This window comes from Bos javanicus, chromosome 23 (assembly GCF_032452875.1).
Source record: "Bos javanicus breed banteng chromosome 23, ARS-OSU_banteng_1.0, whole genome shotgun sequence".
Classification (NCBI taxonomy): Eukaryota; Metazoa; Chordata; class Mammalia; order Artiodactyla; family Bovidae; genus Bos; species Bos javanicus.
The window spans coordinates 9,629,752-9,644,385 of NC_083890.1; the positions used below are offsets into that span (position 1 = coordinate 9,629,752).

Below are 14,634 nucleotides of genomic sequence, written 5' to 3' on the forward strand. Positions count from 1 at the left end.
AACAAACAACTTTAAAGAACTGGTTTATTTCCAGGCACCTCCTTCGGTATCTTGACGCATCACATTAGCATAGAGCTCTCATTTGCAAACTACACACATCGGAGACCCTGAAGATAAACCAGATGTTGGTCAGAACATACAGTGCCAAGTACCACTGCTGTGGTTTTTTAAGAAGCCAGGCTCCATTTAGTCTTCTTCCTTACATTCCTGTGTGATGCAACACCTGGACTCCTTGGGACAGCTTGCTTAATATAATTGTAAATGTCACTGTCTTTTTCTCTGTTTGATTTTATATCTAGTTCTTTTTTAAAAAAACAGACACTATTTGACTATCAGGGCTGAAGCTTCATCAGGACCTAGAGAAGACAGACACTATAATTGTTAAAGTGCTATGTGGGAGAGGTATGTTTTAATGAGCTTTTAACTTTAAAATACTGTCCCCTTCCAGAAGTGCCATTTCCAGTCAGATAAATGGGGGGAAAGGATCACACACCAGAAAGGATATATATCCTCACAGTATTTCTTCAAGACTTTTAGAAAGCATACTAGAAAACGCAAAATATAATGTAAAAAAAGCAGCCCCAGCAAGCTCTAATGCCTCATCAAGAGAAACACGCTGCACTGCATTCCCATAGCTCCCTGGCTGTAACACTACAAAACACTGCGTTTTTTAGCCAAACTTACTGAATACAATTACTGAGGATACAGAAATCTGTTTTTTTCAGACCATTTAAGATTTTAACAAATGCAAGGCATTCGAGGGAGCACACGTCTACGAGAACGGAAATTCTGATGGAGCTTTGTCTGTCTGGTTCAGCGGTTTCCCAGCATGTAGAACAATGCCCAGCATAATAGGAAAATGTTCCCTGGAATAATTCTACTCCCATGTGTTTCAAGCCAACTTCTCTTTAATATATGGAATGGCACTGCAAAAAACTTAGTAACTCAAACACTCAGGCTATGGGATGAAAGATGCCAAAACTGGATTGATGTGTTAATAGCTTCAGTTTTCTCTGGGGTAAGAGGATTGGAGTAGGAACACTCATCTCTTGCTGTCTGCACCACTTCTCTCCTCCCTGCCTCAATTTTTCAGGAAGAAAATGTTTACTCACATACCTCCACTGTCACACAAGACAGTGGAAGCTAGAGCCAGAGAAGGCACAGAGACGGACTGAAAGCTGGTAGGAATGGGGTGTGGCGGTTTTAATAGCAGGGCAAAGGGTATCTTCAGCGAAGAAATAAAAGCGGACATAATTACCAGTGGCCAACTGTAGGAAGTGGTGACTAGTTTTCTACTTTGAGCTCTCAGACTGCTGTATCTCCTATTTTGTTCCTGCCATCTGGTAAATAAAGGACATTCTTTAACTGCTGGGAAGCAGGTAGGCAGGTGAGTCCTTGCTGAGCGCTGTGTTTACTGACAGCGTAGTTGTACAGTCCATTCTGTGAAGAGGTATATGGAACACAATCCCAGGGAACTGTTTTGGGAGCATCTAAACTGACTTCCAATTATACAGAAGCTTGTCTGATTTACTCTGGATTAGGCAGGGTGAGGAAGGACCCACAAATTCATCTGATTGAAAGACATGCATTCTCAGTCATGTCCGACTCTTTGCAACCCCATAGACTGTAGCCTGCCAGGCTCCTCTGTCCATGAGATTCTCCAGGCAAGAATATTGGAGTGGGTTGCCATTTCCTTCTCCAGAGGATCTTCCCAACACAGGGATCGACCCCACTATCTCTTGCACTGGCAGGTGGATTCCTTACTGCTGCGCTACCTGGGGAGCCCAAGTGAAAGACCACCACAAATGGAATCTCAGGCTTAACCAAAAGACAGGCTGGGTTACAGTAACAGAAGGAATCCAGTATCAATGTTCATAAACTGACAGGCGCCTGCGGAGAGCAGAGAAACACTGATTGCTCATGACCATTATACCCTTTTGTGCACACAACCACCACCTGTACCTTACATGCGATTATTCCCTTTTTACAGATGAAGGAACTAAGACTCAGAAGTGCTTCCTGACAGTCACACAGAGGCAGTGGTGGAGCCAGGATTTAAATTCAGACTGTGTGGGTCCCAGATAATTGTTTAGTTTTTGAACCACACTGCCTCATAATGAGATACTCTGGATCTTGACAGCCTGTTTTTGTTTGGGGTCGGTGCCGTACAGAAGACAAGGAAGAAAAAAGTTAAAACTAGCCATACTTTACCTAAAACAAGAAAGATTAACCAGTCACCATATTTAAAACAATATTAAAGACATTGTCCTGATGAGAGGTGAGAAAATGGGATTTTCTGGATGTGTTTTATGAGTTCTTTATTATGAAAACATCCTGTCAAGGAGTCTTGTCAGAATCAAAGAGAAGGTATATGCCCTGGAAATCTTTTGGAGAATGAAATACAGGTGACCCTAAGAGTAACACCAAACACATATTTGCAGTAGCCATATTTATAGCCACACTCAGCTGCAGTGTGTCTGTTAAGTGGGAACCTGGTAAGACAAGCGAATTCACTGCACACACTCCCCGCACGCCCGGATTCTCTACATATACAGATCTTACTTACATGGTGCACGTGTGGGCAGTCTCCTGTTACAGGCATTGCACTTCGTGACTCCTTAACATACTAAGCAACATCTTAAAGAGGAAATAATGTGTTCCTTTCTAACCATGCTATTTCCACAAAACATATGAAAAACCTCTTAGACCTAGAAATTCATGAAAACTTGTTGCCTACTTTTATGCCTGAAAAATCTACCACATGTTAAAACAGGGTTTCCTTTTCCCTGTGGTCTGAGAGTCAAATGGGAGAGTCATCAGGACAGCAATATCAGCCAATATGCTGAGGGTCCGGGTGTGTCAGGCACTTTGCTACACTCCTTACATGCCTTCTCTTACTTAGTCCTCCACAACTCTGTGAGGCAGATACTGCTATCCCCATTTTATAGAAAGGGAAACAGACTTAGAGTCAAGTATACACGGCTGGTAAGCTGCATGTTTTTTGTTTCTTTTTTTTAAAACCACAATTTAAACCTGCAAGGAACCATCTGCATTAATAAATATAAGGGTAACTCCGGCTTCTCTCTGCCCATTACAATTGAGACATCTGTTCCCACAACTGGCTTGTCAGCTAGGTCAAAATGTAATAAATTGATTCATATAATATGTTTACAATACAAGCAGAACTCCTCTGCAAGGAACTTAAATTTGAAAATATATGTGCATAAATACCACTCTCTTTATATGAGCTTAGAACTAATGTAACTTTGGGATGCTGGATTAAAAATAATTAGATATTACTTAGATATGGAAGTGATGGCCTGTCTATGCCCCACCTGAGTTAAAAAATAGGTTCTTATAGAAGAGAGAACTAGATTCATCTGAGTGAAGTACATACTACTATTTACATAGTAAATGCAAATAAAACACAAAGGTGGGAATATACTAGTTCAGAAAGGAATAAGCAGAGAAAAAGAAGGTATTAAATAAAAGGTGCCTCAGTGAAGGCTCTAAAGGGTTCGAGATGTAGAGCATTTTGCAAGGCTTTTCAAGTGGATTAGTGGCATGACTGGAACATCACTTGAGAAATACAATTATGACTCAAGCGTCAGGGCAAAGGTAAATATGCCATTGGATTAGGACTAAGGCTACACAGGCAAGCAATTGTACAAAAGGCACAAGAATACCTATTGGCAAGTGCAGGTCATCAGGATTCCCAGTAACTCAAAATCCTACTGACTGAAACCCAAGGATCCAGGGAGAGAGGAGACACGAGATAAGCAGATGCACTTTCACACAAATAGAATCAAAACACCCTGGTTTCTCTCAAGGGTCCATTTCTCAAGATAGAAGGGTTAGATCCATGGTATAATTTTAGGTCTAAAAATAATACCAAACATGTTTTCACAAGAGAGACTGTTAGTGTCTGATAGTTCTAAGCTTGGAAGTGCTAATGGATATCCTTATGATGGGAAAAATTTAGGCAAAAATGAGTCATCTCCTCTGCCTTTAGATCCAGGAAGAGCACTCTTTTTTCAGAGAGTCTGTATAAGAACAGGTGGCACAGATTCAAGTGGTAATAAATCATCCAAATGTTGCTTCTACTTCCAGCCCCCACGTTTTACCGCCTCCAGCCTAATTCAGAGAAAAAGGGAGAAGGGGCAAGAGCTTCCTGTCTTGGCGACATGGCCGGCAAAACAAACAGAGAAGCAAAACTCGCCTGTCAGTCCTACCCTGAACACACATCAATCAAGTGAACAGGCTTACAAACCTCTGTAATATTATAAGGCCCATTAACTCACTCTAACTGTAGCCTGATTTAATTAATTGTTTCCACTCTTGGCATTAACTTCACTGAAAATAGCAAAATGCTGATTGAAAAAACAAGTGTATCCCTGTTCTTTAGATAACCTCAGTCACTGTGTACTGAACCAGTACACTGCTTACCGTGGTCCAAGATATAAAATACATTGTTCCTCACGCTGCATTTTCTCCAGGGCTTTGTCGATTCCGATTGGAATGTCGTGGTCTTCTCCTTCACCAACGATGAACCCCACATCTCTGCAGTCAAACGTCCTTCCACCACAGCGGCCTTCCAGGTGGACTGAGAGAGGGGAGACAGGACAGTGAGCAGAGCTGCTCCTTGTGACTGGCTAACGTAGGGCCGTGATAAAAGAGTATTTCCCTTCTTCTTTGCATCTGGAGACATATGGATTATGTCCTGTTGAAGCTTAGTCCACCCAGTTGGGAAATTTAAGCTCAATCATATTTATTTCTGTTTTAGGTTTAAACTTAAAAATTACTGTAACTATATGAATAAGATAGTTTAGCAGATAATAAAGTGGAAACAGTTCTAACTTAACCTGACAGAGATATCCTCTACTGTAACACAAGAAAAACTAATTATTTAGTAGGTAATTATCAAAATGCCACAAATTTAATACCAAGTAGATAAAGGCTTAAACATTTTCTTGGCTTCAGATGTCTGGGTTGAAAAACAACTGAATGGCTATTTCTCCAATGATATACGAGGGTTAACTGAATACAGAAGCCCTATTTTAAGAGCTTTAACCTCATTCACAAACATGTTTAAATAAAATGGAAAAGCCAAAGGCAACATCATCAATAACACAGCTGTAATCCCTTAGTGGAATAATAAATGTAAAATGTGAAGGAATCAAGTCTACTATAACTTGAAAAATCAAATTTCTCAGCCACCTCCTCAGAAATGTTAAGAGGTCAATTTCTCAGGGCCTACTTAGCCACTGCACTCAAACTCAGCTCATTTTCAGGGTAATTTCATATTAGATAAGTGGCTTTATGTTAGTATAATATAGGAAAAATGCATATAGATATGTATTTTCCTCTTGATTGGTTAGACTTTTCCTTCTGGGATAAACAATTCTCTGAAACTTTCCAACTATGTTTAGTATTAAGGATATTCATTCCTTTCCATTTAGGTCTTTGACTCAGTAAGAAAAATGGATGGTTTGCACGACAGCACAGCAGCCAAAAAGCAATATAATAATTTATCTTTCATAAAAAATTCTTTATTCCTGCTTCTGTAATATAATGGCCTCGATTCAAATGTAATGAATTCCTAAAATGCTTCTTTTCTACGACTGGTTGGGCTACTTTACTTTAGATCAATAACTTGCTTTAGAGACTAAACATAACTTGTTCTGTTACACCCGTTCGATGAGACAGTTATGTTCCAAATACAAATTCAATTCCAACGTATACTTTTCAACTTCTGAATCTCAAAGCTCCTTTGAAACTCTACAACTCTATAGTTCTATGACCCAGTAATGTTAACTCTAGACACAGACCAGAAACTAGTTTCAAAGCTAATTCCTGTAATTTGATCAGGTTACCTTTAGCCCAGGCCTAGGAAATGAGAGAAACCCTGAAAAGTAAACAGCAGTGGCACAGATACTAGGGGCCAAAATGTCACATGGACATTTATGCTTTCAAGTTCTCTACCCTTTTCTAATCACTAGGATTAATACCATCCTGATTTGTTCCCATCACAGATACAGGATGGAGCCAGACACTTGGGCCAAACTAGAGAAGGCCTGATTCGAGTCAGACCCTTTAAACAGGGGCAACAGCTAGACTGGCTCTCAGAGTGGAGCTGGAATAGAGGAATTTTGTTCTGTTCGATACAGATGACTCTCAATTAACTCACCTTTGGAACATTCTATATAAAATACAACTTAGCTTGCAGCACGGTGAAAGTTCTCTCGGAAACAGTCCCAAATAAATTCAACTTTATTATTTTCAAATATGTACACACCTGAGAGATTCTGCAGGAAATTCTAAGCTTAAGATATTTTTACTAGAGGGACTTCCCTGGTGGTCCAGTGGCTAAGACCGTGCGCCCAGTACAGGCAGCCTGGGTTCCATCCCTGGTCAGGGAACTAAATGTCGGTCTGCATGCTGCAACTAAGCCCTGGCACAGCCAAGTAATTTTTTTTTTTACTAGAGTAAAAGCTCGTATTTCTAAAGGATTTGAGAGTTCTAAAAAATTTATGTTCTTATATATTTTAAAATTTGCCTAAGAAATTTAGAAAAGTGATGACACTTTTCATGTAAAAAAGATTTGCTGAGCAAAGTGAATTTCAGCCCACGTACTGTAGCACATCTCAAGCATTGAGATTTATGATCCTAGTAGCTCACAACTTTTTCTGTGTGAGGTTTATTGTTAGAAGTGTTTTCCTCCCTGAAGGAGAGAACATTTAGTGGGGGAGGAAGCTATCAGTACATTCGTTGTGGTTTTAGGTTGATCAACTTTGAATGTGTTTTCAAAACAGGAAATCCAGAGACTCTGTGAAAGATTCCTGCCTGTGTGTCAGTTTCCTAGGCTGGTTTTCAGCTTGATGCATATACTTGATCTGAAGATTATAGAAATGATTTCAGAAATTCTCCTTACATGTGATAACCCCTTTATGTTAGGGAAAGAAAAGACTGGCTACTAATAAACATGTTGGGAAAGATAAGTGAAGCAAGCAAAAAAAAAAAAAAAAGTTCAAGTCAAATTATAATTAAAGTATAATTAAGAAAGGGAAAAAAAAAAAAAAAGTTCACCGCAGCTGGTCTAAGAGAGATAATACTGGGAGAACCAGTGTTTTAGCCACCCAATAGGGAAACATTTGCAATAATGCTTACAAACACTTACTACCTTATAGAGAAACTAATCTTTTTTTTTCTATTAAATCTCTTTTAGGTTGAACCTGAATAAGCACTATAGTACCACAAAATCTTAAACTGATAAACTGATATGCACGTGCGCGCACACACAGCAGTCTGTGTGTGTATATAAAACCTTTTAATATTGACATTAATTATCTGGAATGTCAGTGCAAGAGGAGGTGTTACAACCTTAGCTAGTAGAGAGCCCATTGATTCTTTACATCTACTAGCAAACCCTATCGCTAGGTTAACTGGTTTCTAAAATTGGAACACTGGTGTGACATGTTTCATGTGACAGCTGACGAGAACTCACACCCCATCCTGGAGCTACAGAAATGCCTGCGGATCGCCACAGCAGGGTCCCGGTCCCCCATCATGGGGACAGATGCAGACACGTCTGGCTCCCACATAACTGCTTTTTAAAAAATTGTCTCAACAATTGCTACCAAAGAAAACCATGGCAGCTCTGGCTGTGGAAGACCTGTGGTTGCTTTTGACCTTGTATCACTTAGTGCAAATACTCATTTAATAAATATTTAATAATAACCATCATGACTCACTGGGAGCTCGGCCTCTAGGGCTCAGGAGGTCTGTTGCTAATTCCAACCAGCCTGATTTACGGGAAGTAAATGATCTATGACGTGCCCAAAGAGAATAAAAGTACATACAGGATGCTTCTGCTTAGGGCTTTTTTTGGGGAGAGAAAGAAATACACAAGTTAGAAAGGGACATTTTCTCTTAACTTCAAGTCTACGTAACTTAAAGGGGGGAGATCCTCCAAACCCCACGAAATCAAACCAAACTGAATTACCCGAGCCTCCCCTCGAAATCCGAGTGTAACCACATCAAGTGAGCCTGGTCTGCTGCAAAACATCACTTAAACTGGAGCTCTGACTTATTGTTCTCTTACTGCCCTAGAGCAATTTTGTTTTGAAGAGCACAGAACACCCTGTTCTGAATGTGGCTGGCACATGAACTCGATGTGCTGACAGCAATTTGTACTCCGATTAAAATAGGGGGGGGAAAGGAAAGAGTGCACTGCAGTAAGGAAAGAAAAAAAAAACTGGAATGCAAGAATCGAAAAACTTGCATTTTGGGTATAATTTGTATTTTAGGAAGCAAAACTGAGAAAGAGGCTCCATAACCTTAAAAAAAATTAAAAAGTGCTGTAATCCCTCCAGCCTAAAGACGTTAGCTCTGGTGAGTGTTTTTCTCTTTTCTAATTATAGTAGTTGGTGTCTGATAGCTTTGCACTCATTCCCAAAACAATTACTGGGTCATGGGGATCTGAATGGGAATGTTGTAATGGCATTACTACTAGACAAGACTGGCCATTTAGCCAGAGAAAACCAGGTTGCGACAGGTTACTCCCACTCAGCAAGGGTTTTCTCTACTGCCTACTTCATGCCAAGGGAGTTTCTCTCTGCTTGCGTTTCCTGCCTAACAGAGCAGAGCACCCAAGAGACAGTGGGATCTTAATGACCCCCTGAAGAGGCAGATCCAGAGATAGGTTTCTCAAATCGGGAGAGGCATATTAATCACTGAGCAGAAGAGAAACTGCTCCCCTCAGGCACGGCAGTCAACTCCCCCCACTGGAAGGCTGCTCAAGGCACTGAGGGACAGAAGCTAGCTGAGAGCGGGCATGCAGCCTGGCTGCTTGAACTGAATAATGGTTATACGTCTTAGTCTAAACAGGAAGCATACACATAGCAATACATTCTACACCAACAAAACTCCTCACCAGTCTCTCCTCTTCACGCTAGTATAGCACTTGAGTCACTGCTGGATTCCTGTCCCATTCAGTCACTTAATTGTGGCTTTAGGCAAGGTCATTTAAATTATCCGAAGATCAATTTCCTCATCTATACATTAGGGAAATAATGTTAGCTAACTGTTGACAGGATTAAATTAGGTACTGAATTAAAACTTTTAGCCCAATACTTGACATCATTCATTTTTATGTCAGGGCAGCTACTATGTGAAAACACTATTATGTGCGGCTACACAGAGATGAACTCAATGAACGTTAGCTATGATTATTTTCCTGCAATGAGTGGTAAATTATACCAGATTAAACAAAAATTAGAACTTGGTATGAGAAACCAGTTAATGGCTCCACAGAGAGTGCTGTCAAAATGTGAATAAAATTCAAAGCAGGCAAAGGCAATCTCTTACACTTTTGTACCTCGCAGTATGTCTAACTGTGTGTACAACACACAGTTCAGGGCCAGAAAGTAAATATTTACTTAATGATTAATCTGAAAACAGGGCATTAAGGAAAATAGTAATTTTCACTCATTTATAGGAATTTTCCCTTTTGAATATATTAGAACTCCTATTTTTAATAAACTTAAGAGCTATTTGAATTCTTCACTGATATGCAGCTTTTGTTTTTAATACTATTCTAAAATAAATGGTCCATTGGCTGAATTTTTAAATAACAAAAAGATTATTTTCTACTAAGATTTTACTCTACCTGAGGATTTGAAGATAACTTTTAGAGCTATATGGGCTTCCCTTGTGGCTTAGACGGTAAAGAATTTGCCTGCAATGTGGGAGACCTAGGTTCGATCACTGGGTTGGGAAGATCCCCTGGAGGAAGGCATGGCAACCCACTCTAGTATTCTTGCCTTGAGAATCCCCATGGATAGAGGAACCTGGCAGGCTACAGTCCATGAGATCACAAAGAGTCAGACACGACTGAGTGACTAAGCAGCCTTTCAGTTCAGTTCAGTTCAGTCTCTCAGTCGTGTCCGACTCTTTGCAACCCCATGAATTGCAGCATGCCAGGCCTCCCTGTCCATCACCAACTCCTGGAGTTGACTCAAACTCATGTCCATAGAGTCGGTGATGCCATCCAGCCATCTCATCCTCTGTCGTCCCCTTCTCCTCCTGCCCCCAATCCCTCCCAGCATCAGAGTCTTTTCCAATGAGTCAACTCTTCGCATGAGGTGGCCTTTAGAGCTATGTAAAATGGAAATATCTGAAAGAATAAACACTATCCATTTTAGACCCAGGTGCTGTGCTTGGTCGCTCAGTCGTGTCAGACTCTTTGTGACCCCATGGACTGTAGCCTACCAGGCTCCTCTGTCCATGTGATTCTCCAGTCAAGAATACTGGAGTGGGTTGCCATGCCCTCCAGCGGATCTTCCCAACCCAGGTCTCCTGCATTGCAGGATTCTTTACCATCTAAGCCACCAGGGAAGCCCAAGAATACTGCAGTGGGTAGCCTATCCCTTCTCCAGGGGATCTTCCCAACCCAGGAATTGAACCGAGGTCTCCTACATTGAAGGCGGATTCTTTACCAGCTGAGCTACCAGGGAAGCTCTAGACCCAGGTACCATACAACATTATTTTGTGAAAATATCTAATAAAATGGTTTCAAGAACTGCTCTCTCTTACTGGACAAAATTTGCTAGGGCATTAAAGCATGTGAAAAACAAAACCAGAAAAACCCTCATAGTTCTATCAGATTTCTTTTTTTAAAGAATTTTTAATTGGGGGATAATTACAGTATTGTGCTGGTTTGTGCCATATTATCAACATAAATCAGCCACAGGTATACACATGTCCCCTCCCTCTTGAAACTCCCTCCCAGCTCCCACCCCACCCCACCCCACCAGGTTGTCACAGAGCACTGGGTTGAGCTCCCTGTGTCACACAGATTCCCACTGGCTAGTTTACATATGGTAATACACAGGTTTCCATGCTTCCCTCTCCGTTCGTCCCACCCTCTTCTTGGCCCGCTGCATCTGCAAGTCTGTTCTGTCTGCGTCTCCACTGCTGCCCTGCAAATAGGTTCATCAGCACCATCTTTCTAGATTCCACACACATGTGTTAATATACAACATGTCTTTCTCTTTCAGACTTACCTCTCTGTACAACAGGCTCTAGGTGGATGAACAATAAGCTCTAGGTTCATCTACCTCATTAGGACTGACTCAAATGTGTTTTTTTATGGCTGAGTAATATTCCATTGTATATATGTACCACATTTCTGTATCCATTCGTCTGTCGATGGACATCTAAGTTGCTTCCATGTCCTAGCTATCGTGAAAAGCTCTGCAGTGAACACTGGGGTCCGTGTGGCTCTTTCAGTTATGGTTTTCTCAGGGTATATGCCCAGCAATGGGACTGTTGAGTCATATGGTAGTAGTTCCATTCCTAGCTTTTTAAGGAACCTCTATACTGTTCTTCATAGTGGCCGTATTAGTTTATATTCCCACCAACATGCAAGAGGGTCCCCTTTTCTCTACATCCTCTCCAGCACTTATTGTCTATAGATTTTAATAACTGACATTCTGACTGGTGTGAGGTGATTCTTTGTTGTAATTTTGATCTGCATTTAATGATGATAGCTCTATCAGATTTCAACATGGGCATACATTAAATCCTTCCTCTATTTTCAATTTTTGGACCATTTTGGTTTTTGGCTTCCCTGGTGGCTCAGAGGTTAAAGCGTCTGCCTCCAATGCGGGAGACCCGGATTCAATCCCTGGGTCGGGAAGATTCCCTGGAGAAGGAAATGGCAACCCACTCCAGTATTCTTGCCTGGAGAACACGGGGTCACAAAAGAGTTGGACATGACTGCATGACTTCACTTTCTTTCACTTTGGTTTTTGGTGCTATTTATAAAGAACATATGTATTATTTATAAGGAACACATACCTATATTTTGTTGTCATCTTTGTGTTAACCTCGTGAGAATTTCTGCCTTTAATAGGTGACTTTACCTCATTCATATTTTTTGTAATAGGTGACTTTGATGGATTTTATTCCTACCATCTTATTTTTTATTTCCTATATAATGTTTTCTTGTTATTTTTCCTTTATTACCTTTACTAGTTCAGTCAAATTTTCCTTGTTCCTTTACTTCCCCACTTCATGCTGGTGGTTTGGAAGTTCTACATACTATTCTTATTGGCACCTAAGATTAAATTTTGAACAAATCATTTAACACACACACACACATATTTATCAATGTGAACTAATTTCAACCTCCTCCTGAGAAACTTGTATGCAGGTCAAGAGTTCGCACCAGACATGGAACAACGGACTGGTTCCAAATTGGGAAGGCTGTATATTGTCACCCTGCTCATTTAACTTATATGCAGAGTACATCATGTGAAATGCCAGGCTGGATGAAGCACAAGCTGGAATCAAGACTGCCGGGAGAAATATCAATAACCTCAGATATGCAGATGATACCACCCTTACGGCAGAAAGTGAAGAGGAACTTAAGAGCCTCTTGATGAAAGTGAAAGAAGAGAGTAGAAAAGATGGCTTAAAACTCAGCATTCAAAAAACTAACATTATGGCGTCCAGTCCCATTACTTCATGGCAAATAGATGGGGAAACAGTGGAAACAGTGAGAGACTTTATTTTTGGGGGCTTCAAAATCACTGCAGATGATGACTGCAGCCATGAAATTGAGAGAGGCTTGCTCCTTGGAAGAAAAGCTCTGACCAACCCAGACAGCATATTAAAAAGACATTACACTGCTGACAAAGGCCCATCTAGTCAAAGCTGTGGTGTGAGAGCTGGACTGTAAAGAAAGCTGAGCACTGAAGAATTGATGCTTTTGAACTGTGGTGTTGGAGAAGACTCTTGAAAGTCCCTGGACTGCAAGGAGATCAAACCCGTCAATCCTAAAGGAATCAGTCCTGGGTGTTCATTGGAAGGACTGATGCTGAAGCTGAAACTCCAATACTCTGGCCACCTGATGTGAAGAACTGACTCATTTGAAAAGACCCTGATGCTGGGAAAGATTGAAGGCAGGAGGAGAAGAGGACAAAAGAAGATGAGATGGTTGGGTGGCATCAGTGACTTGATGGACATGAGTTTGAGCAAGCTCCGGGAGTTGGTGATGGACAGGGGCATGCTGCAGTCCATGGGGTCGCGAAGAGTTGGATACGATTGAAATGAACTGAACTAATCGGCAGAATCTGAGTAAGAAAATCATTTTAGCCAATTTCCTTCCTCTCATTTTCCTTCATTTCCCATCTGCATCTCATTTTGTTAAAATGACCCAGACTGTTAAACAATTACTATTTTTAACATTAGTCCTACCATTTCAGGGATCCCAACTTCAGCTGTCCTGGTATGGAAATTACTTTTATGCTCACTGATGTTTCTTATGGCTGAGTCTTCACTTCTTGGCTTTATCTTTTGTGACGTTTTAGTATATCCTATTTCCCCCCCACCCCCCAAAAGGGCACAAGTCTGCATACTCCCAATAGTTAATTTTGTTCTTATAGTTAAGTGGGAATTTGGCTGGAGATAGAATTTTAGGTTCAAAATACTCATAGACAATGCTTAAAACGTCTTTTCGTATGTAGTTTCACAAGGTCATTCTGATTCTTAGTCCTTTGCACAGTTTTGGAAGCATGCAAAATTTTAAGTAATGGAATTAAGAAATTTCAGCAGATATACTCAGCCATAAAAAGAATGAAATCTTGCCACTTATGACAACATGGATGGACGTCGTATTTATGCTAAGTAAAGTAAGTCAGAAAAAGACAAATACCATCTCATTTCATGTACATGTGAAAACTAAAAAACAAAGCAAATAAACAAGTGTAACAAAACAGAAGCAGAATCACAGATACAGAAATCAACAGGGATGCCAGAGGGGAGTGGGGATAAGTGAAATAGATGAGGAAGATAAAGAGGTACAAACTTTGTTAGAAAATAAATGTCAGGGATATAATGCACAGCATAGGGAATACAGTCAGTAATACTGTGATAACCCTATATGATGACAGATGGTAACTACACTTGCCATAGTGATCATTTTGTTAATGTATTGGGTTGGCCAAAAAGTTCATTCAGTATCAGCTTGCTGAATGAACTTTTTGGCCAACCCAATCTGAAACCAATATTTTAAGTCTATTATACTTCAACTGAAAGAAAAGAAAAGAAAAAAGAAAGAGGGAGGGAGGAATTTCATCAGGATGTATGTAGGTGAAAATGCACTCCTGTGCCACTATCAACTGGTCCTTTCAATCTTAAGATTCTTCTCTCTTCCTCTAGGAAGATACATATTACCTATCCTTGATTAATTTTTCATCTCTTTGGGTTTTTTTCTCTGTGTTCTGAGATATTCTTTACCATCTTTTGTATCACTAATTCAGGATTCTGAGACTGTCCATTTTGCTTTTCAATCCTTCCTTGGTATTCCAGTTTTGATAATCACATTCTTAATTTACAGATACTTTCTTATCTTCTTCATTTTCAGAGAAGCTGATCTTGAGTCATGAATTCAATATCCTGTTTTAAATATCTCTGAAGATAGTAATTAGTATTTCGAAAGTTCTCTTCTATTTCTTAGTATTTTGTATTAGTATTTTGAATACTTAGACAAGTCTATCTGAGTGTTTCTGTTTCAGAATCTGCTGAGGATTCTGTATTATTTGGCCATATTATAAAGGAAGGATTCAGAAA

The 14,634-nt window shown here is 40.2% G+C and overlaps 1 protein-coding gene across 3 annotated transcripts in view; it reads right to left on the bottom strand.

Moving 5' to 3' along the window:
* FKBP5 (FKBP prolyl isomerase 5) overlaps positions 1 to 14,634 on the bottom strand; it is a 120,244-nt gene that overhangs the window by 12,656 nt on the left and 92,954 nt on the right. For all 3 annotated transcript variants that reach the window (XM_061397974.1, XM_061397975.1, XM_061397976.1), the window contains one exon: positions 4,447 to 4,603. In XM_061397974.1, coding sequence (XP_061253958.1) covers positions 4,447 to 4,603 — 157 coding nt within the window. The remainder of the gene's footprint in view (positions 1 to 4,446; positions 4,604 to 14,634) is intronic.